Source organism: Haliaeetus leucocephalus, unplaced genomic scaffold (assembly GCF_000737465.1).
Source record: "Haliaeetus leucocephalus isolate CR32 unplaced genomic scaffold, Haliaeetus_leucocephalus-4.0 Scaffold306, whole genome shotgun sequence".
Classification (NCBI taxonomy): domain Eukaryota; kingdom Metazoa; phylum Chordata; class Aves; order Accipitriformes; family Accipitridae; genus Haliaeetus; species Haliaeetus leucocephalus.
The window spans coordinates 8,893,301-8,917,291 of NW_010972742.1; the positions used below are offsets into that span (position 1 = coordinate 8,893,301).

At 43.3% G+C, this 23,991-nt stretch overlaps 1 protein-coding gene across 1 annotated transcript in view; it reads left to right on the forward strand.

Moving 5' to 3' along the window:
- Window positions 1-9,504: 9,504 nt before the first annotated feature.
- The window catches only part of LOC104833964 (tumor necrosis factor ligand superfamily member 8-like), a 16,360-nt gene continuing 1,873 nt past the window's right edge, over window positions 9,505-23,991 (forward strand). The window contains exons 1-2 of the mRNA XM_010571014.1: window positions 9,505-9,699; window positions 16,454-16,499. Coding sequence (XP_010569316.1) covers window positions 9,505-9,699; window positions 16,454-16,499 — 241 coding nt within the window. The remainder of the gene's footprint in view (window positions 9,700-16,453; window positions 16,500-23,991) is intronic.

Below are 23,991 nucleotides of genomic sequence, written 5' to 3' on the forward strand. Positions count from 1 at the left end.
AGCCCTCGCTGCACCACACTCACATGCATGTGAGTAGCCTGAGCTACCAAGTGCTTGATGAGTTCCCTGGCCTGACTTAGAAATGATCCAGGTTTTATTTTCTTCTGGAAGAAGCCACTGTTAATCGATAAGAGAGAACAACACTAGAGTCTTAGTATTTTCCTAGTCTCTTTAAACCCTGAGATCTAAAAGATGTAGACTTGTCTAAGCCATGCCTGCACCATCCATAGATTTCCCACCATGACAAAGAGAATCCTTGATTTTTGTCTTCCAGGTATGTATTCAAGGCTGAAACTATACTAACAAGACCAATACAAAGGCCAAAATCAAGTCCAAAGGACAGGAGCCAAGGAGGGCCAATAAACCAATCTATTTTCACTTAAAACAAACTGGGGGTTCACACGGTGCAGAGAACTGTTTCTTTGCAGTCAGACGTCTGATAGCAAATACTTGCATTGTCAACTATTATATTCCCAGTAGACAAAAGTGTATAGATAGCAATTAGAAGTGCTTAAACATAATGCTTTTTTTTTTTTTCAGACTCCATGAAACTTTCATAATGAAACCCCCAAAAACTAGGTGAAATGTATGGTTTGTTCTGGAAACCATGAGCAATTCTGTGGTTTTGCTTAGGTTTGTACTGAAACTAGTCCAGACTAGGTAGTTTCTTCTAGCTGAATTTTACCTAATGATTTTCAATTCATTCATACCTGAAACTGAGAGCGAAATTTAGGGGGCATGAACCCATATAGTCTAAAAGAAGGAAAAAGGGTTTGCATGAAACCGCAGGTCAGGTTTGTTAACTGAATTTAGCACAACTTCGACTTGCTCTGCGTGGTGTTTGCTACTGCCTCATGGAACCATGGCTCTGGTTGGTGGACCCCCTGACTCTTTGGCTACTTTTGAATTGTCAGGTTGCTGTGGGAACAAACAGGTACCTAAGTGGGGCTGGTTTCATAGTAGCACCTTTGAAGACATGGCTGAACCTCACGTTGTGGCATTCCTCCTGCTTTGCTCTAATTAGCTAGAAATCCTCGTGTAGGCTGGCAAGCCTCCAGTGTGGAAAAGTCTGGGGAAAAAGTACGGAGAAGTAGTATTGCCAGAGAAACACTTGCTATTTGGTATAGTGGTTCGTGTTGATGTGTTTTCTTGGTTGTCCTTCAGGCATCTCAGCATCCAACTCTTCTGGGCAGGGTGAAAAACCTGCTCTTCCATCAGCAAAACCTGCTGTGTGTTGTACGCCCAAGAAAGTACTAAGACATTTGTATAAAGGCATCAAAGGAAGAAACAAAGGGAATCCAGGGGGTGGGGGATTCAAGAACGGACAAGATTAAATTTTTCAGCATAAGCCTGCATAAATTGAGACTGACATTGCTAAAGTTCCTGGGTTACACTAATTCAAGAGAAGCTGAAGTAGAAATGATATGAATATCAATGGGAATACACACAGCTTTTGTACGCTGTGATTGGAATCAAAGACGGAAACACCAAATTTAATTCCACAGAGGGCAAACAAACAGGATCCATGGTGGATATGTCCTTCTTTTGGATAAGAAATACAACTTTGATAAAAGCCTTGGGTATTTTTAGGGTAACTGTTCTAGTGAAAATACTGGCAGATGCAGTATTTTGCCTGACAATTACCTTTGTAGGGAGAAAGAAGGACTGTCACTCAAAGCTGAATATTTTGATTTTGCTTTTTCATTCTCCTGTGACTTAGACATTTCCTCTGGCTTACGTAAATTAACAGCCAGTTTCTCCAGAGGTGATCATGCCCTGGCAGTCATGGCTGTTGTGTGACACAGTGATGCCTCAATTCCCTTATCCCGCTGTTACTGCTCCTCCCTGGATGCACCGAACTGAGACAGCTCTCAGTCCCTGGGTCATCTCTGCTTGATGATGGCCTTTTATCATTTCATTCCCAGACATGGTGCATTATGCTTATTTGGTGGCTGTCACCCTCAGAAGGGTGATATCAAAAGGTGGGTGTGATTTTTCACAAGAACCGCAATGATTAACCTCCCAGCCCTCTGCCTGCTAATGAGGCTCATGCTCCTAAATCGTAAGCACCCCCAGTCTTTTTCCCTGCCTTTAGATATCATCTGAAAGATATCTAGACCAAATAAGTTGTCTAGGCTGTTTCTATAATCCCTCTGTGATATGGGCTGGGGACACAAACATTACCAAACTGATTCACCCACCTAACTCAACTATTTTAAGCCAGGGTAAGTCACTTACCAAGAAAGCATAGTCTAGCATACACTGATGCTTGCCTTCAGAATCGGCCTGGGGAGCTGAAAAGTATTTCATCCAACACATTCATGAAAATCTTGCCCCTTGTCAATGAGTAGAGCTTGTGAGAAGCCAGGCAACTCCAAAAATTCACTGCAGAAAAATGCAGAGTTGTAAATTAGCACAACTGTAAATTAACATAATTGTAAATTGCATAGGGCTGGGTTCCGAACAGCTCTGTTTAGAGACGTTGATTGCAGCCAAGTGCTACACTGCTCCAAGGAGGGAACTTGCAGATTTTCTTATGGTGATTTTTGTCTTTAACTATGGCTATGGGAGACTAGAAAGCAGCTACTGCTTGCAGGTGTCCCAGGCCCAGCTCATAACCAAAAGCTACCAGTAGCTTCAGGGCTTTTGGAAACCTCCTTGCCTCATTCTTAGGATTTCTACCAATTCCACATCTGGAGAGAAAGGTCCTATCTCCCTGAGGAGATAGGGTTTATTTCATCATTTTACCATTGATTTTTTGTGTGGATTTTGACAAGTCACTTCTGCTAAGATGCCCCTGGCTACAGCTTTTCTGTGTATGCTCAGGCTCCTGAGCCATGTCACATCAACTCTGTAGAGGCCTGGGGACCTCCTCAGGGAGCCTTAGTGGGCACCAACACCTGAAGAGTGTCCCCAGACTTGAGTGCACAGCTGTATTTAACCACCAAGCCTGTGTACTGGCACTTTCAGCTTCTGATGCTTTGTTACTTGTCTTTAACAGGGAGGTAGAGGAGAAACACCAACACTGACCCACCTTAAATGGGTGCTGTGAGGATAAACCCACCTCAGACTGTGAGGTGATGTAAGGCAGCTCTGGTACCTAAGGCAGCTACTTCTATCATGTACGCTACAGTGGAAATTTTGCAAGGTCTTTCTTTCCTTGCACTGTAGGGATGGAAAAAATAAACAACTTCACAGTTTCTTCCCCGAGAAGAAGAGTGATGAAGTTTTATGACTTTGAGAAAGGTGAACTACTGAAGCCTTTCAACTTGCCAGAATTATAAATATACTTTCACCCTACATTCCTGCTCTTCTCATGATGTATATACTGCATTTCAAGCTAGTTGCAACTTCGGCTTTTCGCTGGTTCTCATATTATTTCCTGATATGTTTAGTGTATGAATGCCACACTGAGCAGACTGTATATTTCCCTCTTTATAAGACACAGGGAGATTTAGTAACTGCCAAATGTAGAATGCCATCCTTTTGTGTGGTGTTTATTTCTAATCTGGGTACATTATGCTGCCAACTAAATTCAGTCGTGCTGTAATTCTGCTCTTGTAGTGCCAGAGGTGATGTTGTCCCTATGAGGGTTTCAGTATTTTCCATCTGACCTCCAGATTGCTCATCTCTCTTCAGTCAAAAGCTTCCAACATACTTCTTATGCACAGGGAACACAAATAATAGCTTTTGACATAAATCAGATCAACTAGTCTTTAGTTCAGGATTCCACTTCTTACCATGGCCAATTATTAAAAGTTTCATATTCACACATGGGAAAATTCTTATTATTACAGCCTGACACTTCCAGAGCAATGCCTTTCCTAACCGAGGCCCTTGTATCTATGTCTCCAAAGACACCTGAGTTCCCCTTTCCATCTAAGAGGCACTGTCATCATTTCCAAAACCATTGGTCACCATCCCCAGGTGTCTAGATGCCTCATACTCTTCCTTAGGTGAGGTGGGAGGGCCACATGCAGATGAAAAATGCTGCTCAAGCCTGATCCTGTCCCACAACTCAGATCCCACGTTCTTTGCCTGGCTCATCAGCGTTATTATTTTCAAGGTCTTCTGGGTAAAACCGTATGCCCTTTTCCTGAATAGCATGTCAAATTATATGATCTAAAGGCCCTTTTCTGACTTAAGATCTGTGAATCTCTTACACATGTTAAATGTAAGATCCTTTTCTATGATGCTTTGATTGCCATGCTGCATTTCTCTGCCAACCCTGGATATAGCTGGATATGGGTATCACTGGATAAAGCTGGTTTCAGTGCTACTTCCCCTCATACAACACATGGTCACAGTGTGTTCTCTGCAAACCTCATCCAAAGTCCAGCACGATGAAATGGAGCCGTTCCCTTCATTTCAGCGGGTTTCAGTGCTTACGGCTATTTCATCCTGCTACCCAGATCCATTTATTAGAACTTCCTCCTGCTGACCCAAACCGCCTCATGGATTTGCTCAGGCCAAGATTTTCAGGTGTGTCCAGAGACTTTAAGAACTATACTCAGCCAGCAAGTGTGAATGTCCTTTTTCTCTCTCTTAATGAACTTGAAATTGATACTCTTTCTTTTGAATTTAGACCCCAGAGTAGGCACCAGAGTCTTAATATACTTCTGGGTGGCTCAATTTTTTATTATGCTGCTTTAATCAAACAGAAATAGCCTGGTTTTCAGGAAATTATGAGACCCATGCTGGAAATGAAGATCCTTCTGATGTTTTGTAACAGAATAACTGGAATTTCAGGATCTGAAATCTCTAGACATGCCTGAAAATCACATTCTAAATAACTCTGCATTTTTTTTTTTTAATTTAAGCTATGTTATTAATTATTCAATTTCTTCCAGCTTTACGATTCATGCATTATCTTCTTCATCTTACTCCCAATTCATTAATCAGAATACACAGGCATTTAATACCCAGAAAAGAGCTTTTCCACTTGGATTTACACTTACCAGCAAATGCTGCTGAAATATACCAAAGATTTTCCAGCAAAGCAGGCAGCTCCCTTCTTTGGAGAGGACACTACATGGGAAGAACTGTTACTTACTGTTTGGGCAGACAGAGCAAATGCGTTGTCTGACAAATCTGTGGAAGTTATTGCAGTTTTATAACTGTTCCATTTGTACTGCTTTATTATTGCATTTTATTATCTATCCTAATGCCTCTGGTTTCTACCTGCACTTCAAAAGAGATGGATGGTATGTATCACCTATAGTATAAAAAGGTGTTTTTCCCCCTGTAGCCAATTTTCAGCTAATTTAATGTACCTGGTTTTTTATTGCCTTACAAGGCTGAGTGATATAATTCTTTTGAACAAGGAAGACAGTTGCACAGCACAAATAAATGCTATGCAGCTTCCCAAGGAGATAATATTGTGCAATGGCAGCTCTAACCTTTCTTTTTTTCTCTTATTTTCCTCCTGTCTGATGTCTATTTTTATTCAGTAATTTTATTTGAGAAAGAAAATGAGAAAAGAACATTGCTATTCTTGGAAACCTTCCAATATGTTGCAGGAGCAGAAGGCTTGGGTGAGAGATATGCAGCATCTCCCTCAAACGACCATTTTATGGTGCCAGCCAACAATATCGTCACAACGGTGTTAGAAATGTGATATTGGAGTGTCATTTACTTCTTTCTGTGACCAACCTTGGATTAGGACCACAGGAATGGACACAGATTCTAATAAATATAATTAAAAAACCCCCACCAAACAACTTTGTCAACCCAGGCCCAGGCACCCATTTCCCTTGGCTTGTGCTGAAATGTGGAGTACAAACATAACGCCAAAGTGCAATACAAGAGAGTGATTCACCAGAGGAAACATAAAAACCTCCGACAAGAAGGTGATTCATACCCTGAGGGCTAATGGCATTTTGCAGTAACCTCAATTTACTGATCTGGCTTTTCCATATCAAATGATTTACAAGCGTCCACATGTGCTCACATGTTTATATGTATGCACTCAAGTGCAACTCAGCTGAAGTTAAATAATCCTATATTTAATGGGGTCTCTCTTTGAAAATAAGAAGCCCAACAGCATCTTTGGGTACTAGGGATGACTCAGGGTAATAAAATACACATTATGGTGCATCTCTCTGAGCTCGCTTAGATCTTGAAAAGCTAAGGACAAGGTTCTGGTAGCACACTACATGGATGTAAACATGAATGACGGTTTTGATGAGAAATGGACCCAGTTCCCATCGAGGATAAAACTAGAAACTTCTAAATGCACCTATACACTTCACTCCCCTGGATTTCAGTGGCAGCTGGGTAGCTATGCATCTTCGAAGGACTGGCCATTAATGTCTTTTAGGAAGGTTTTCAGTTCTCACAGAATTCAGTCAAGGGTGAATTTCCATTGACCATGTGGATGGGTTGTCAGTTCTCAGCAAGTTTATTTCCTTTCAGCAGAGGAGTAGATAAATAAATATTAACAAGGGGCTGGGATATTTTGTATTTTTTCTGCTAAAAAGAGTCATTTGCAATATCTACAAAGAAATAATTAGAACTCTCGGTTTTGTGGTTTACTTGTTTTCTCCCTCTTTGTTCTTTTGCTCAAAGCTCTTTGCTGCAGAGGCTGCAGCATGTGCTAATGCAAACACAGCACAAGCACCTGCTATTTAGCATCTTGAACCGGAGCTTGGGAGAATTGGTGTAACATTGGTCAGAAGGCATGAAAGCAGTGAACTGTGCTCTGGAAGTCAGGCATAATCAGGCAGATGATAGTGTGATAGGGTTTGTAGAGTGATGTTATTAGGAACTGGAGGGTAACAGAGCATTGCACTAAAGTTATGTTTGAAAGTGCATCACCACCTACAAGCCAAGATATACAGCCGCAGTACCCCAACCAAGAACACCTATTTAACGGGGAGGTGCAGTGGTTTATTTACTGCCTAGGACAAACCTACAGAAGTATCCACTCATTCTGCAGTGTTATCCTGTTTAAAAATTACTGGTTGCCTTAACAGTATAGCATTCTTAGCTGAGCAGTGTTTCACTTCTACATTTCAAGATATTTCGCCCATCACAAAAGGAGACTCATTCATAGATCCTGCTGTTACCTGGGGCAATCTTAGGTGTTTGCCTTTGTTGTCTTGGAACACTGTATAGCATGATATCATGGCATAAGTGGATGCTCCTTGCTCCTATATATTATTATGTGACCTTCGCAGCAGATTTCAGCATTTTCAACTCACTGACCGCTGTGGGTTTCCAATGCTGTACTAGTGGGCTAACCAAATTTAGCTTAGAAAGTAACAGACCAAATTTAATCTGGATCGCACTTGTTTACACAAAAGATTAATTTGTCCTGTTTTCCCTCACTGGCTTTCACTGATCTCTTTTTCTTTTGTAGTCATCACCACTACAGTATCTGGTTGTCTACTTGTAAGTTTAGCACAAGCATTTTACAGTTTGAAGAGCTGACCATGCACATCCATGTGCAACCATAAAAGCCTACAAGCTCACAGAGCACCGTGCCCTCCTTGTGACACCAAACATGCTGTGACATCCTTAAAACTACACCACCATTATTCGCTTGAAATCATCTTCCTTGGCGAGGTATGTGTCTACTCAGCCACAAGCAAGAGATGCTGAACTGCCTTTTCAAGAATAGTAGCTGCTGCCAGTCACTGCAAGATCTTTGTAATTTGGATTTTCCCACATTTCAGAATTGTCACATTGTTGAGGAGGGTTGATGTTAGGGGGTCTCCATGTTCTGCTTCCCAAAAGGTAGGTTTGCTGCTCTGCAGGACTGGCTGCTTTAAGGGGTTGAATGAACTTTCACAGGCAACACTGTGTACATCTTTCCCTTGCAAATCAAGATTAATTTCCACTACAAACCAGGATGACTGAGAACAACTGCTGCTAGCAGCTATCCAGAAATTTTGCATCCACTAGGCAGGACCCAGTGGGTGAGGATCCACCTCATCCAACCTGTCAGGCCTGAGTGACAGATTTCCTGAGGAAGGCCTGACCAAGTGAAACTATTGTCTCATCCTTAAGGAGAGGAGGCTGCTTCCCTTTGTCTCTGCTTAAAATGGATTGTGCCTGTTTCCACGGTGATAAGAGACGCTCTGAAAAACACTACTTTGGAAATCTATAGAAGCCTTTGTAGTGCTGTGCTTTAGTGATTTTATTAAAGATAGTAGTAATAATAGTAAGATGCCAGGACTCTATAATGTCACGGATATAAAGAAGAATTGGATTAAAATAGAAAGGTACTACCTCCAGTTTAGGAGTCCCACAAGCCCAAATCAGAGGAAACTGGAGAATTATACTCAATAAATACCTCCTTTTTCTGTTCTGATATTCTTCCCAGGGCATCCCTTGTTGCCCTCTACTGAATGCAAGATGTTGAGCTAGATGGATCATTGGTAAGATCCTGTTTGGCGTCTCTGATGTCCTTGTATTACTGAACTGGAAATAGCTGAGAAATAACACTCCCAGTCTTTTTGATCATGTTACACGAGTTAAATGGCTTGCATAGATACAAATCAAAAGAGGACACACATCTAACTGTGAAAATTTTCAGAAACACCCAAGTGTCTTTCGAGTTGGACTGGCCAGAAGGAGAGGAGTCATCTCACACAAAAAACACAGGGTGAGAAATGACTGGTCCTTCCACACTGGAATGAAGTAAGAATGTTTCCCATTAAAGAAATCTCATTTGAGTTCCGTGAGAAGCCCCATGGCTGGGTGATAGTCCCAGGCTAGGTCAGAGGAGAGGCTTGTGGACAGGAGAGAAATGAGCATTAATTCGCTAGCTGCAAATAAGCCAGGGCAGGGAGGTGAATACAGACAGTCTCCATGGGCACATCCTAACATCATGCTTTCAGCTGCTTTGGTGTGACTGCTTTCTTTCTATGCCTCCGCCTAGAACTCCTATCCTGCATCAGAGATGTCTTCCTGACACACTGAAATATTTCAACGAAAATCTCACCCAACATCTCCAGACCTTCGCAGGCAAAAGCAACAGTCATCAAACTCCAAGCTTAGGTCAGCTCTGAACACAGAGCTCTGGAGATCGCAGCTCTGGGATGCTACTGGGAACAAGAAGAGGTTACTCTGTGCAACAGGAAGGCAGAGCTCTGGGGTGATTTACTGTACCAAACTGTAGCTGCACTGCGTATAAAATGAAACAGAATTTGCATAGCTCTCCATTTCACAGAAAGCCAGTGGTGGTGGGGGAGGAGGTGGAGGGGGGGGACTGATCTTGGTAACTATTCACCTTCTGACATCAGAAACCTCTGATGCAGCATACAAGACTGTCGTCGCGAAATCCCTGATCAAGAACATGAAGCTCCTTCCCCTCTTCACAGCTGCGTCCTGCTTCACGCCCCCAGGTCCCTCTTTCTTTGTACTACAAGTGATGAAGTTTTTTTTCCAGATCACATGAGCCAGGATGAAGGGGGAAAATCCTGCCAGGAACAGAGATGGGCTGCAGCTTGAACCCGATCAAGCGGAGATACAGAGCAGTACCCTGAGAGCTATATAAGAATGTGCTCGGCACAAGAGCAAACACTTTTTCAGGTTAAGGACTCTCATGAATCAGCCATGCATGAGAATGAAGACACCGTTTCAAGGAGGCTTGGAGCCACTAACAAAACAAGTTTGTATTTCACCATCGCTACCCTTGTTGTGTTACTCGTCTTTGCATTAGCCACCATCATGGTCTTAGTTGTTCAGAGGACGGTAAGAAATTTCTTACTTTATTAATTGGCTCTTTTCTTTCTTTCCTTTTCTCTTTCTTTCTTTCTTTCTTTCTTTCTTTAACCTACTGCTTTTCAAAAATTATTCTGTGGCCAGAAAAACAGTCGCTGCCTCTTGTTATAAATGCACCCACATGAATTAGGGGAGAGAAAGATGAAACAAAGAGGGAGAGAAAAGAACTTTCAAAAAAAGAAGACCTTACTCCATGGGCAGCATTAATTTCTAGCATGCAATTTCTACTCTGTAAATGGAAGTGGAAAGCTCATAATCCAAGACGCAAGCCACCCTCTGTCCTGCCTAGTTAGGAGGAGAGGTGGAGAGAAGATAGATCAGTGCCTCAGTGTCTGCTACCTGGTTTTGCATGTGTCTCCTGTTGCTTCTTTGGAGAGTGACCACTGTCTGAGATGGTCTGGTAGTGTCTACGTGTGTTCCTCTGAAATAATGATAAATTTCAGTAATGGATGTAACACAAGACATCTCTATGTGTGATACAGTGTGGTGCTGTCTATTGGGATGCACCGTGATGTGGTGAAGCAGAGCTCTCTCAAACTACCTAGAGCAGTGGATGGGGGCAAAGTAGCTCACTGCTGCTCTCTTTTGTGTCAGTCCTGTTCTTGGCTGTGATTTTTAATGCAAAAGTAGAGCTATAGCAAGGATGACTGAGGATGTGAGTGAGGTGAGGTCTCACAAAAACAACTGTTCCCTCTGCCTATAGACATTTTTTCTTCTTAAAATAAAGATGATTGCTCTCAAGTGAATCTGGGGCTGAATGGGGAATCAGTGAGACAGTTACAGCCAGGGCAGAGGTACAGGTGGTTGTGAGTATAAAAAGTGCATTTCTAATCTGACCAGGAGCATTGCCGTGAACTTCACCAGGGTAAAATGCCAGGTTAGAACTTTTACAGGCTTTGAAATCTTATTGCAAAAATCTAAGTGCTGAAGTACCTCCACCACTATTCATAGAACGAAAGCACTAGTGCGGGGCAGCTGGAGGAAGTTGGCCATGGAAAACCAGAAATGATCTTTCAGCTCAGTATTTTCTCTTACTAAATTTACCCCGTGCAATCTGTGTGTCTGTGTATGCACGTTACCCAGAAATTAAACCATGAAGGCTTGACTGATACTCCTTTAAGTTGCACCAGAGAGGAGTCATTTACCTGAAATCAGCATTCTTCCAAAAGAGAAGCAGTTTGGGCACAGTTAGAATGAGACATGGGGGTTTTCAAGTGATAAATAGTGGGACATTAAGGGAGATCTTTAAAATAACAGCCTGGGTAATTACAGTATTGCCACAGCTTTCCTATATAATGAGGCTTTCATTTGTACTTATTATGAAAGTAAGCATTAAATTACCTCTCCATGAGGATAAACACAGTTACACTAGTTGCCAGAGGAACAATATTACTGAAAGAGTCAAGGTTTTCATTTAAAAGAGTAATGACATTATTGCAGCTGCTTTGGAAATGAGCTTGGCTGAAGGAGAAAGTAGGAGGCTGAGGTGTGTGAGAAACACAAATAAAATCGAGCAGCAATTTTACGCTGTGAGAGGAATTTGGCAGTAAAAGCGTAACTTGTGTTCTTCCTCTCAGGGACCTGAAAGACTCCAAGTTCAGAAGCAGCATAGTCATTCTCCACCCCTGACTGGTCTTGAATTTCCAGACCAGGGAACAAGTGATGATTCTGTGAGACAGGTTCCTCAAGAAACTCCAGGGCTTGCTCCAAAAACACTTTAGCTCATGGTCACACTGTCAGCGTAAGGCTAGGCACAAACTCCTTTGGTAAATACAGTTATGGTTGGGATGAGCATCTTGTAGTGTTGACTTCAGCAGCTCCAGGACCAGGGGTCTGGGGGGTTCTTGGAGTTCTGTGGATATTGAGTCCTGTTGCTGTAAGGATTAAAGCATCATCAATTGGCTTAATTATTTTCTTTGTAACTTCTGAAGAGATGACCAACATTTTGTGTGATCGGCCTCTTGGGAAGATCTGGTTTTCTCTCCAGATGTTGTCAGCTGGATTATGTGAGTAGTCCTTGACCACAGGGGCAATGGTGGCAACTTTATGCCCTCCCTATGCTGAGCTGAGATTGAACCTTCTATTTTCCTCTGTTCAAAAGAGCGTTAGAAGGACAATGAAGGCCTTGTGACCTATGCCTTGGGTACCACTGCATTAAGAGGAGGCTTCTGGTGGCAAGCAGGTCCCACAGTCCCCTAGCCCCATTGCAGGTACATGGAAGCTGGCTGCTTGTCTTTGTTTTGATGAATTTACACTTGCCTGGTTTAAGATGAAGGAAGATGAATTGGAAAGGGAAAATCAAACTGTGTAGAAACAAGGCATCCGCATCACCCAAAATCTAGATGCTCTAGAAATCCAACAAGAAAACCAGAACAAAAAAGCAACTATGATTCCAAAGCCACTTCTCTGAATCTAACAGCACTTCTAATACTCGTTATCCCCCCGCCCTGTATTTTCCAACACCCCAAGAAATTTCCTTTATGCCTTGTTTTCAATAAGAGTGGCACAGCACATTAGTGTCAGACCTGGGAAGTGTCGTTTTTTGGAACTAACTACGTGCAGTGCTATAGTCAGTTTATTTCTTGAGCTTTCATCTGCAGAAATGCTTGGCTTCAGACTATTCACTTGTCTTGATCTTTCACAAGTGAGTTTATTTTTCTCTGGAATAAGAATAGTCACTGGATGGTGGTCTGTAGCCTTAATTTTTCTTAACACTGTTATACAAGTGCTAAAATCTCTACCCTTCTGCCTGCTGCATTTCACTGCTGATGGTTATATGTATAAATACACGTCTATGTAGATATTTATGTATATGGAGAGATATATGTAAAATCAGTGAAAGAGTATGGGGCAGCAAGGACTAGACAAATGTAATTTTAAGACACACAGACCCTAGCAAATCTTACATTATACTGCAAGGTATACTGTATCAGACACCTAGGCCAGCTAGCTTTGTGAACAAATTCTGTGTGAATGTCCTAAGCCCGTAATCTGGGACAGTCCGTCACTGCTCTGGATTTTGTAGACTTCACATTTTTAACCTAGAAACTGCGTGGGCAAATATTTCACCACCATTAAGGCACGAGGGTGACAAATGCTAAAACTCAGTGCAGTTATTTATATTTGCTGATCTAGTCTTCAAGGCTGCTGGAGTGAAAAATGTAAAACCCCTTTAGAAGTGGGACTGCTGTAACCAAAAATTGCTCCTGCAGCACCTAGCATGTTCCTGCACTATTTGGTGATTTATGTCTGCTTAAAAATAATCTTGCCACAAACTGACACAATCGGTGCCTATTGGCCCCCTCTGGCGGACAATCCTGATAATAATTAAAAGAAAAAAAACCAAAAACCCCACACAGAAAATTTTCCCTGAAAGCAGATTTCCCACTTGTTGAACACCACAGGAAAACAACTGAGGCATTTTAAAAGAAAACTGCACTGTTCCAACTCTTGCCATTGGTATTCTGTCCAGTAACGTTCACCTGCTGTCTAGAGGTGTCACTTTAATAGGTTTTGTCAGTACCGGAAAAACTGAATTTCACACGGGGCTCTGTTTCCTGTGATGCTCATTATCAGATCAGCTGTGGAGATGGCACTCCGCTTTCTGGAGTCTTCATGTCTCATTTCTACCTTTGCCCCTTGGCATCTCAGGGCCACCTACCTAAAGTGCCATGGCCTTCCTTCCCCTCAGCCAGAGACAGATAACGATGGTTTGAGGCTGAGCAGAAACACAGGAGAGCCTTGAGGGTTTTTTTCAAATGGCAAAACTTCCTTCAAGGACAGCAGGCTGAAGAGCTTGTCCCTGCAGAGCTGCTGCGTGGACATGCTCTTGGAAGAGCCCTGGACCTAGTTAAGCTGACCCCAGGCCAATTTCTAGGGGACCGTGGTTTGGAAGTGTGTTCTCTTGGACTTTCTAGAGGCAGATAACACACTTCAGAGACCTCCGGTTAAATGGTCAGTTCTGACACATTAGAATGACCCGCTAGCAGCACCAGTCTGTCTTAGCTTGGGAAAAATTCTTGTAAAATGATTAAGGGAAAGAAGAAAGAAATGAATTTCACTGGCACCTCATTATCATTTTCTCTAATGAAGCAAACCCAAATTATTCTGCTTGCTGAGTAGAGACTGAGATCCTTCATCATCAGCACTCAGATCACTCCAGACAGGGTGAAATTCATTGTTATGAATACTCCCTGAGCTGGCACTGTAGAATTTAATCTGTTTGGGCTCCTACTGTGTTGCTCTTTGCATTCCAAATTACAGCATTACGTGCAATATTTTTGCTATTAGAAAAGAAAGAAGTAATGCTAGTAATATTTCAAAGCAAGCTCTGATGTTTTATTTGAATATCTACTCAACTGTCACTAAAATAGATTGCATTAGTATCTGCTGTTTTCACCCACTGGGAGACTTCCCAGGTGAGAACACAATACATTAGTACATTTTAATTTTGTTTCTGTTGCCCTGACTGCAAAGGAAGCTGCTAGCCATCAGCCTTGTCCTGCATGCCATCTTCAAGGGAGGGCTGCAAGCTGAACCCCTCACTGATGAAAATGTCTCAATCACTTCACAAAACACTTCTCTACAGGTGGCAGTGGATCTGCTGCCTGATTTCATTTAGCATAATCTAGCTGGGGACAAAGCATCCCCTTTGTCTCATGCAAAAATGCCTTTAATTCTCCGCAGAGGGCAGAAACACTCATACATTGCATTGAAAAGTAATGCTTCCCTGTGTCCTGAGTGCATGTGAGAGGGACAGCCCAGGGCAAGGGTCCAAGACGGGAACTAAGAGGCTCTGGCAGGTGGTCCTTGGGACGGTTTTCAGCCGAGACTGTTCTCAGTTCCACATTTTATAATATGGGTGCATAGGATCCATGAGAGTTTGCAAGGGAGGGTGTTGTGTAGGGGACCAAAAAGCTTGGAAATGCCTGGGTTTTTCAAACTACAGCTCTGCGTTCTTATTCTAACCCAGCAGCCTTTCTGTACAGCTTAGGAAGATCACCTGGAGAAATACTCTCTCAACAGAGAACTTCTCCCCTGTTTTACATAGGTTTGGGGAGAGAAAATGAACAAATCGTATATTACAGATACCCAAATTTTGAAGCACCTGTGCCACCTGTGTGCAGGACACAGCATTTGGCATTAGACCAAAGCATAACATTGCTTTGCCGGGAACAGATGCAGTTCTGCACTTTAGCCACGGTTGAAAACATGGTCTCGTTAGGTCAAAGTCTAATTAAAAGTATTCTTAAACATTTAAGGCTAGAACATTAAATACCACGAACAGATACAACATAACTTCTCTCACTGTCCAACAATCTTCCTTCTCCCCACAGCACGCATTATCCTATTTACACAGAGAAATAAAGTGTTTATGTTTTAAGAGCACTGTGGATGAAGTTGTCTCCCACCACACGCGTGGTGTGCCTCATTTCTTGCAGGAAATATTAGATGTTCTGCTAAAGCTGGTACCAGCTTCCCAACTTTCTTCTTCTTGGACATCCTGGTTGGTCACTGGAACAGGCTCCCCAGGGAAGTGGTCACAGCAGCCTGTCAGAGTTCAAGGAGCATCTGGACGATGCTCTTAGTCATATAGTTGAGTTTTAGGTAGTCCTGTAAGGAGCAGGGAGTTGGACTTGGTGAACCTTGTGGGACCCTTCTAATTCCAGATATTCTATGATTCTAAGCTAAATTGGATCTGGCCTGGCTAGCCTGCACAATTAGCCCAGGTAATTGGCATCCAGCTAAGAGGAGCTGCTTTAGGCTAGCCTGAGCAAAACCTACTCCCTGATACTGAAATCATTGCGGGACTGCCCGGTGTGTGTAAGTGAAGGGACATGACACAGAGTTTCAAGAACTGAGGCACTCTCAGTGTCTTTCCTCAGCTGTTGGGAGAATTTCTTTGCTCCTTGAGGGCATGTTTGGGCATCCATCCATGCTGGATGTTTATGAGCTGTCAGTGACTTTACTTGTGTGGAAGTAATCTACAAGCAAGCACAGGCTTCAGGGTTGTGTATTTGGATGGCAGAGAGGTGTGATAAAACAGAAGCAAGATGAAGCCTACCATATTTCACACTTGAAGTTTGTTTCCTGAGAAGTTCTCAGGCCATGATAATTGAGGGCCATTTCTCATGCCATTTTGACCCTTGGGCTTACATCCCAGCAAGAAGTAGGAGGAGACGTGAAGCAGGACAACACTGTCACTCTCAGACCTGTGTTGGGGCTCTACAGCTTTTATTTTCATCCAGCTACTGGCCTCCCCGGGTCAGACACTGGCTCCCAGGGATGTCCAGTCCCACTCTGTCCTACTCTCTCCAAGCTTTGCAAGCCACCGAGTGAGGTTTTCAGGGCTTGTGCTTCCAAAACAGCCCCAACAAAAACCACACACTTTTCTTACCACACTGAGAGGATTCCTGGCTGTGTCAGAAATGTAGATTTTTCTATGTTAGAAAAAAACAGGCTGTGATGAGGGATGACTGAGGATGGTATCTGGATGAGTGCAGAGAGCTGTTTGCTCTGCAGCAATCTCTCACTGACCTCTGAGGCTCTATAGAAGCCGTATGCTCTGTAGCGCCTGGCACTGGCTCCCTGCACAACAGGCTCTGTATTACCTTCACAGCATGCAACAGAAACTTTGAAGATACACTTTTAAAGCAGGGTTGTACTTGAACATGTATATGCCCTGCTCCCAGAATAACCATCCCTTCTCTTGCTTCTCTTTCAGGCAGCTGATCCTGCCATGGAGGGCATTGCAAAACCTATCACGACAGGTAAGACACCTAAATAATACATGTGATTTGTTTCATCTGCAGTGCAAATATTGCCCAGGATCACAAATAAGCCAATTGTGCATCTTAACATTTCCCATAAAGTCTCTTCTTGGTGAAAAGCCAAGGTAGTGGGAAAACAGAAAAAAAAAAAAAAGAAGAAGAAGAAGAAGAAAAAAGCTTTCAAATTACTCGGTTACACCTCCGGAAACCAGTGCATGGCTAAGGAAATAACAAGTATGTCTGAATGTGCCCAGAGGTGTCTTTGCAAGAGAGCCGTTTTGCCAGAGGATGTGAACATCAGCCTGACTATTAGGTCTTATTTTAAGGTCTGGCTCTTGCATGTGTGGGCGTAACATCCCCGTCTTCACAAGGCATGGGTGCAAATGTGTTGGTACATATTTCAAAACAACTGAAACTCCTCCTGTACTCCTCTGGCCTAGACCTGTCATGTGTTTCTCAGTGGTTTGTGGGGAAAAGGGAGGAGGGAACGGGTAGGTCTAAAAGGCACAAGTGGAGAACAGCAGCAAGAGGCACAAGGCAAGGAATTAAAACAGGCAGAGTATGAGCACAGGGAACCCAAAATAGGAAAAAACTGTCCAGCTAGACTAGCAGAGACAGTGTACCAAGATTCTGCTTTTCCTTAGTGTAAATCAGGAGAAGCACTGTTTATTTCATTGACATTGCCTCCCTGGTTATACAGCCCTTAGCATCAAGTATTTTGACTTCTTGCAAATACAAGTTCATACTCAGTTGTGGAGGATAGGAGATACCATTGCCTCTCACTCTACAGATGGGAAAAACAAAGCACAGTGTTCATCTAGAAGCTATGGCAGAATGGGAAATAGAAGTAATTGAAGTTCAAGGTCCAGAGAGTCCTAATCATGTAACCATCTTTCCTGCAGCTGCGTTTTTGCACACAGGTGACATAATGCAGCATTTGGGCAATGCATACTCTACCTTAGATAAGTTTTGAATAGAGGACTCTTCCATATTGGGCTTGTTTCATAGCCCACAAGTCTCAAACTGGTCCCTGCATCCTGAGGACTTCACTTCTTGCCTGACCATAATTTTTTATGTTTTAAAATTCCTGTAAACTGGAAGGATTTTCTTTTCCCTTTAGGATGTCCCTAGGACATCCTAAGCACATATTTCTTTCTCTCTATCAATCTAAGTAGCTCCTTAAGTATTTTTAAGTCTTTCATAACTCTTACAGTGTTTTATTTTGTACCTGAAGTTCCTCAGAAATAAAGCAGGGTCTGAACATACAAGCAGATTTGAATAAGGGCATTTGGACAGTCACATCACAGCCCCACTCCAGTGCATCCCAAAAGGTGCCCAAAAAGGAGCTTTGCAAACCCAGTGGGCTGGAAAGCATCAGCCTTGCTGCCCACAATCCCCAGTGACAATATAGAGTCCCCAGCGGCTGCAAGGCGGTAGGGCCCCAGAGCAGAACCTCTGCACTTGTAAACCACCATAACCTCAGAGAAATCATCACAACTGTGCTGGTTTTCATGGCTGAGTTTTACCACCAGTTAGGAAGAGGTAGTGAATGCTGTCAGTGTGGAGTCTAGTGACTGACAGAGGAGAAACCACAGAGACTGTATCTGTAGGTCAGCATTTTTCAAAGCAAAGCACAAGTGATACTAGCATTCCCTGTGCAGGGAGGAGAGGTGTCACTAATTCACAAGTGCATTGCAATATATATATATATATATATATATATGTATATGTATTTATTTATTTATTTATTTCATCTCAGGCAACCTGTGCCAATTGCTTTTTCTCCTCATCACTAACTGGGAGGTGCCAGGCAGGAGGAAAGCGCTGTCTCCAGGAATGTACGAGATGCCGTTTCATTAGCCAGAAACCTTTCTGTCTTTGGGTCAATATCAATTACAGGGTCTTGCTCTCTTGGTCTGAATTCTGCTGCTAAATCTGAGATGATGCCATTAGTGAAAGACAAAGGAGGGAATGATAGAGAAACCCCACAAGGCAGGAGGACTTGTTGAAAGCTGTTTGCGATGGGTGTAAGTGCCCTATCAGCCTACCCCTCATTGCCTATCAGTCTCTATTGTATGTCTCTGGCAGGGTAATAGAGCATTAGAGTGTGAGTGAATTACAATGGCCCTTTATTTTTCTCTTAAAATGCATAAAGCAGGGCTAATTGATTAATATATCCCAGTGGGTAATTTACTGAGGCCCCCTCTGCAGGGAGCTCTCTCATATGCTGCCAGGCATCGCTTGCTGACTTCTAAGCAGGGAGTTGTGGCCACCGCTGCAAGGTCCCATCCAGCAGCTGCAGAGCAGCAAGAAACCGAAGTGTAAGAAACATTGCCCGATGGGGACTGTGGTGAGGCTGAAGTTGCTGTGGATTTAGATTTGGATCCGTGTCTGCCTCTCAGGCAGCCCAGAAGTTGATAGTGTAATTTGGATGTATTTTGTACCCAACTTGTTCAAACCAGGGTTTGAAACCCTGCATTTTAAAAATGGGCAGGCAAGCAAAAAGTTAGCATTGCCAAGTTGCCAGCCGGGTGCTCAGCCTTGTTCCAGCCCTCTATCAGTACCTACTTGTACAAAACATCTTGAAGATGCTAGTGGGGGATGCAGGACTGTGCTAGTGCGAACAGCTGGGGTTCACTCAGGCAGAGACTGTATTGTAATGCAAATGGACAGTGCTCCAGACACGGCTGCATTTCAGAATTAATTTTGTAATATTAAAGCAGGAAAAACACGATGATTTCATTTAGATTTCCAATGAGATTATGTTCTATTATTAGCTAAACACCAGTGGGCACTAAAGCAGATTTATAGAAGGTTTATGTCCCTGACTCAGCTGTTAGTCTTCAATGGATGGGTTTGCAGGAATCCACAAGCAGTAGCTGAGAGCAATGCAATGTCAGCTAATTAAATGTTTGTGTGAAAAACGATATCAATCTCCTCAAATCCTCTGTGCCATTGTCAGTGGAGTACCTGAGCAACAAGGGGAAAGAATTACATTCATCATGAACTAAATGTTTATGAAATAGTCTTTCTGTAGAAGTATTTCTCTGTGGAAACTCATCCACATTTCATAAATATCAAATCATATATATTAATATGGGCCAGAGAGGTATTATTGTTAAGTTCATTTTTTAGAGGGAAAACTAAGTCATAGAGAAATTTATGACCTGCCAACGTCTGGAAAGGTTCAGCCCTCATCATCTCCTTGCTGTCCTCTCCGAGCCTTGTTTCCCCATAAATGTTGTAATACTGGACTGATGGCTTTTGTTGTTATTTTGAACTGCAAAGACATGATACCAAAATCTTTTCTCATTTATAAAAGGAAAAACCTGCAGATACATACGCATGCACACTATTTATAGATATTTTTGTCTGGCAGTAAGATCCATTAGCAGTTGATGGACAGACCAGGAGAGGAAATCTAGCACCCCATTCACAGTTTCAATGGGAAATAGGTTCCCAAATAAAAACCTGGCTCCGATAAATTAATATAATACAGGTGACGTACACATCCTTGCTACCCTAGAGCAAATCAAGCTGAAGCCAGTGAAGCAAACAAGCCTTTCCAGATTTGGGGCAATATCTCTAAGTGCAATTTGGCCTTCTGCAACTAAATCTGGTCTCTTTCAGCCTGGAACTGTCCCAGTGCAACACTAATGAAATTGCTTATGAAATTGCTAATGAAAATTTGTTAGTCACAAATCCCATGACGGTGGATTCTTCAGAAATGGATATTTCACATTTAGACGGTGTAGATTTTTGCCTTCTCACTTCAGTACATGTACGTGTTTGTGTGCATATATGTGAAACTGTGTAAGGTGCTGTCCGCTCTTGGGAGGTCAGGGCAGATGAGCTGTGTTTCTCAGCTGGAAAAAGTTTGACAAGTCTGGGCTTGCAAATGCTAGAAAGAATGCACAGGCATCATCCTAGGCAAGCATCCGGAGGAAACTGCAGCTAGACGGATTCCAGTTAGTCATAACGGGGGCTGGTTACTTATTTAATTAATAATGAGATGATTGGTATTGCTACAAAATGCTGAATGTTAGGTCTCCCAATACTTAAAAAGTAAGTTATAGATGAATATATGTCTATATATATATATATATGAATAGCTCAAGAAATTATGTGACCTATGCTATACTGATGAGTAGGCTAGAGACTTGAATAGTTTTGGCCTTAAACTCTCCAAGTTTTGCAGTAGTCAGGTGTGCAGTGATGAGTTTGTAAGAGGTTCTTCCTAAACTTGGAGGAAAAAAAGGGATACTTCTAAAGTTTACATTTTTGGAAGGAGTTGAAATTGGCAGCTGAGTTCAGTCCCCTTTCAATACACAGGAGCAGAGTGACAGTCCTTGGGCTCTTGAGGACCAAAGGCACTCGTTGCATGTGTGACTGGCACAGCCACGAGCAGAGCCCAGCTCCGCCACTGAGCCCAGGAGAGGACGTCGCCCAGCTGGCACTTGTCACAGCATCACTCAGTGGGGACAGTCCGTCAGTGCCAGCTGGCAGCTGTTTGCGGGACACTTAACGGGAAGGAGAGAGTTAAAGATAGCTGCGGGGACTTCAGATGGCAGCTTCTGAGCAATAAAATTAGGCAAGTTCTGCTAACTCTAGCATGCTGACAGAGATGTATGAAATCACCTTGCCTAATTTTATAAGCACTTAAATTGGTGGGGGTACAGAGGAACTGAAAGCTGTTTGTTGCTGGCCCGTACTTCTTTACTTTGTAAAGTAAGTTCAGGTTTTTGACCTGCTCTTGTGCCCGTCCACACTCAGCCTCCAGCTAGCTGCAATGCCATACGCACTGGAGAGGAATCTCACCCTAAGAGGTGACCAGTACTAGGACAAGCTTCAGAGACCCCATTTGAGGGGCATTTTGTGTCTGAGTAGCAATACTTTGCATTCTGGCATGCCACTTTCAGCCCTTGGTTTCACTGTCCTTTGTCCGTGCTCCCGTTAAACCCATCTCAGAGGTGGGGAAACTGAGGCAGCCAGCAGTGAGGAGAGCTCCCCGGGCAGAGCCACATCTCCTTGGACCTGGCTATATGTCCACGTGTCCTGCAGCCCTTGGGTTCCTCCTGGCTGGAGAGGGGCCTCTTGTGTTTTGATGAGATTCTTTCTGTTTTGCACGGCAGGTGGAAATCAGGGGAGTGTCAGTGAGGCTGCAGCTCCTCCGAGTCCCATGTCACAGTCCTGTGCTGCGTCCCCTTTGGCTTGGTAGGGAAAAGCTGCATTAAGCTCATGGAAAGCTCTGGCCCTTTTCCTCAGGGCTGCACCCTCTGGATGCTCATCCTATGGTAAAAAGGGTCAGGAAAACAAAAGTGAATTATCTCCTCATAGCTTCTTTAGGACAAAATAGCCTAAATGGCCTCCTGCTAAGGCTCCTTCCTTATCAGCAGGCTTCCTTAAAGCAGCCGGATCTACAGCATCCGTGCATCAGAGCAGATGATGAAAACAGTGTGGTCTCCTTGGTACTTAGTCCCAAATGTGGCTTTGCTTTTCCTCCTTCTCACAGTATTTTTAAACTCATGTAATCCTATTGACTTCAGTGGGATTACTTCTGATTTACACTGTTACTAGTGCAAAGCCAATTAGGCGATGTGATTGAACATATCCATCGATCAGTCCTGAAACTCTAGTAATTTCAGTCTATCCTGGCTTGTGCTGAAATGTTTCAGATAAAAGAATTAACCTGAGAAATAAAACTAGAAAAGAGTTATAAGCTGCCTCAGCAGACTGAGAACCGGAAATATCTCTATAAAACAATTTTTTTTCCATAACTTGCCTTCTCAGAAACACAGCTGATGTCACCAAATAAACGGTGTAAAACAAAACTTGCTGACATCAATAAAAGTACAACTTTGGAAATGCAAAGTACAGCTAGGTCAGTGAGGGGTAGATCCTGAGAGATGCCATGAATATCCTGAGACAGCTCATGGCTGATCGGGCTCCTGGCAGCACCAGGCTGTTTGTGTGCAGGTACAGCATTTTGCTTGCTTAGTAGATGTTGCAGGGCTGCAGCTTCCGAAGTCGGCTTGAGGAGCAGGGGATTTTCTGCTTTATAAGGTAAACCCCCTAAATGCCACCGAGTTTCTGTAAAAATACTTTCCCTTTTTGCAGGACACTTGTAATGCGAGTGGGCTCAGGGTGATGACTGCATTACCCAGAGACTGTTGCTACCACTGTTAACAGCTTTAGTTTGAAGTAAGGGCCAGAAGGGTTTTCTCCTATCCTATGCCATATCTCCACATCTCTGTAGTGTCTGTTCACTCACTAAAACACTATATTGACATGACTAACACCAGGAAAGCAGGCTTTGGTTTTTCTTTGGGGATTTCCAGTGCGGCCAAGGGACTTTGATACATGACTGACTTACTCATTCTTGGAGCGCAGTGAGCACCTGCTTCCCTCAAAGCTGTTTAAACTACTGAAATCAGAGAAAGATTGTGATTCTTTCAAGACAGTCACAGCCTCCTTCTCCAAAAGTGAGTGCAAAGGGTGCAATGCTACAAACCACCAACCAGGAGGACTTGTGTGTGGGACCAGCTTCTCCCTGATTTATCCATCCTTCTGACCAAGTACGTCTTAGAAATCAGGCCATGCAGATACTGCAAGGGTCTGGAGATTTGAATCTCTTTTTTGCACCCTTAGTTTCAGGAACCCTGTGCAACTTAAAGTCCTTGTCTCACTCTGCATTTAGTAGACTCCTTCTTGTTCATGCAGGGAACAAGAAATACATCATCTGATGTCATGGAGTAGCATCAAGATTTAGTAGAAATTAGTTTTGTGTATTAACTGGTCCCTCAGAGACCCTTGTAGGGTGGGTGACTCTTACACCGATTTTATAAACCAAGTCACAGGAAAACTTAGGTGATTTGTGTACCCTGGGAGAGGGGACTATGATTTGGTAAGGCTTTACTGAAACTCCTTCATACTTTTTTCCTGGTATTCAGCTGTAGAATAAGACACAGGAAATTCCCAGCCTCCCATCTGAGCTCCTGTGCACATCCCTTCCACAGCTGCAGCAGGGCCACTATTTTCCCAAATCTGTATCTTGTCTGTGTATCCATGCGCCAGTGGGCTGCACAGGGCAGTACAAACTCTGCTCTATACAATCACAAAATAAAGGAGGAATAATCAGTGCCATTCACTGAATGCCCAGCAAGGTGAGAGGAGAAAAAGCTTACACAGAGCAGATGGGAAGCTGAAATGTGGATGGAAGGAGGTGAAATTCAAGGAGAAGCAGTGGGGTACAGGGTCCGGGATGCAGGAGCTGGCATGCCGGGATGCAGGGTCCGGGATGCAGGAGCTGGCATGCCGGGATGCAGGGTCCGGGATGCGGGAGCTGGGATGCCGGGATGCAGGGTCTGGGACGCAGGAGTTGGGATGCCGGGACGCCGGAGCTGGGATGCCGAGACGCAGGGTCCGGGATACCAGAGCTGGGCCACCGGGATGCCGGGTCTGGGATGCAGGAGCTGGGACGCCGGGACGCAGG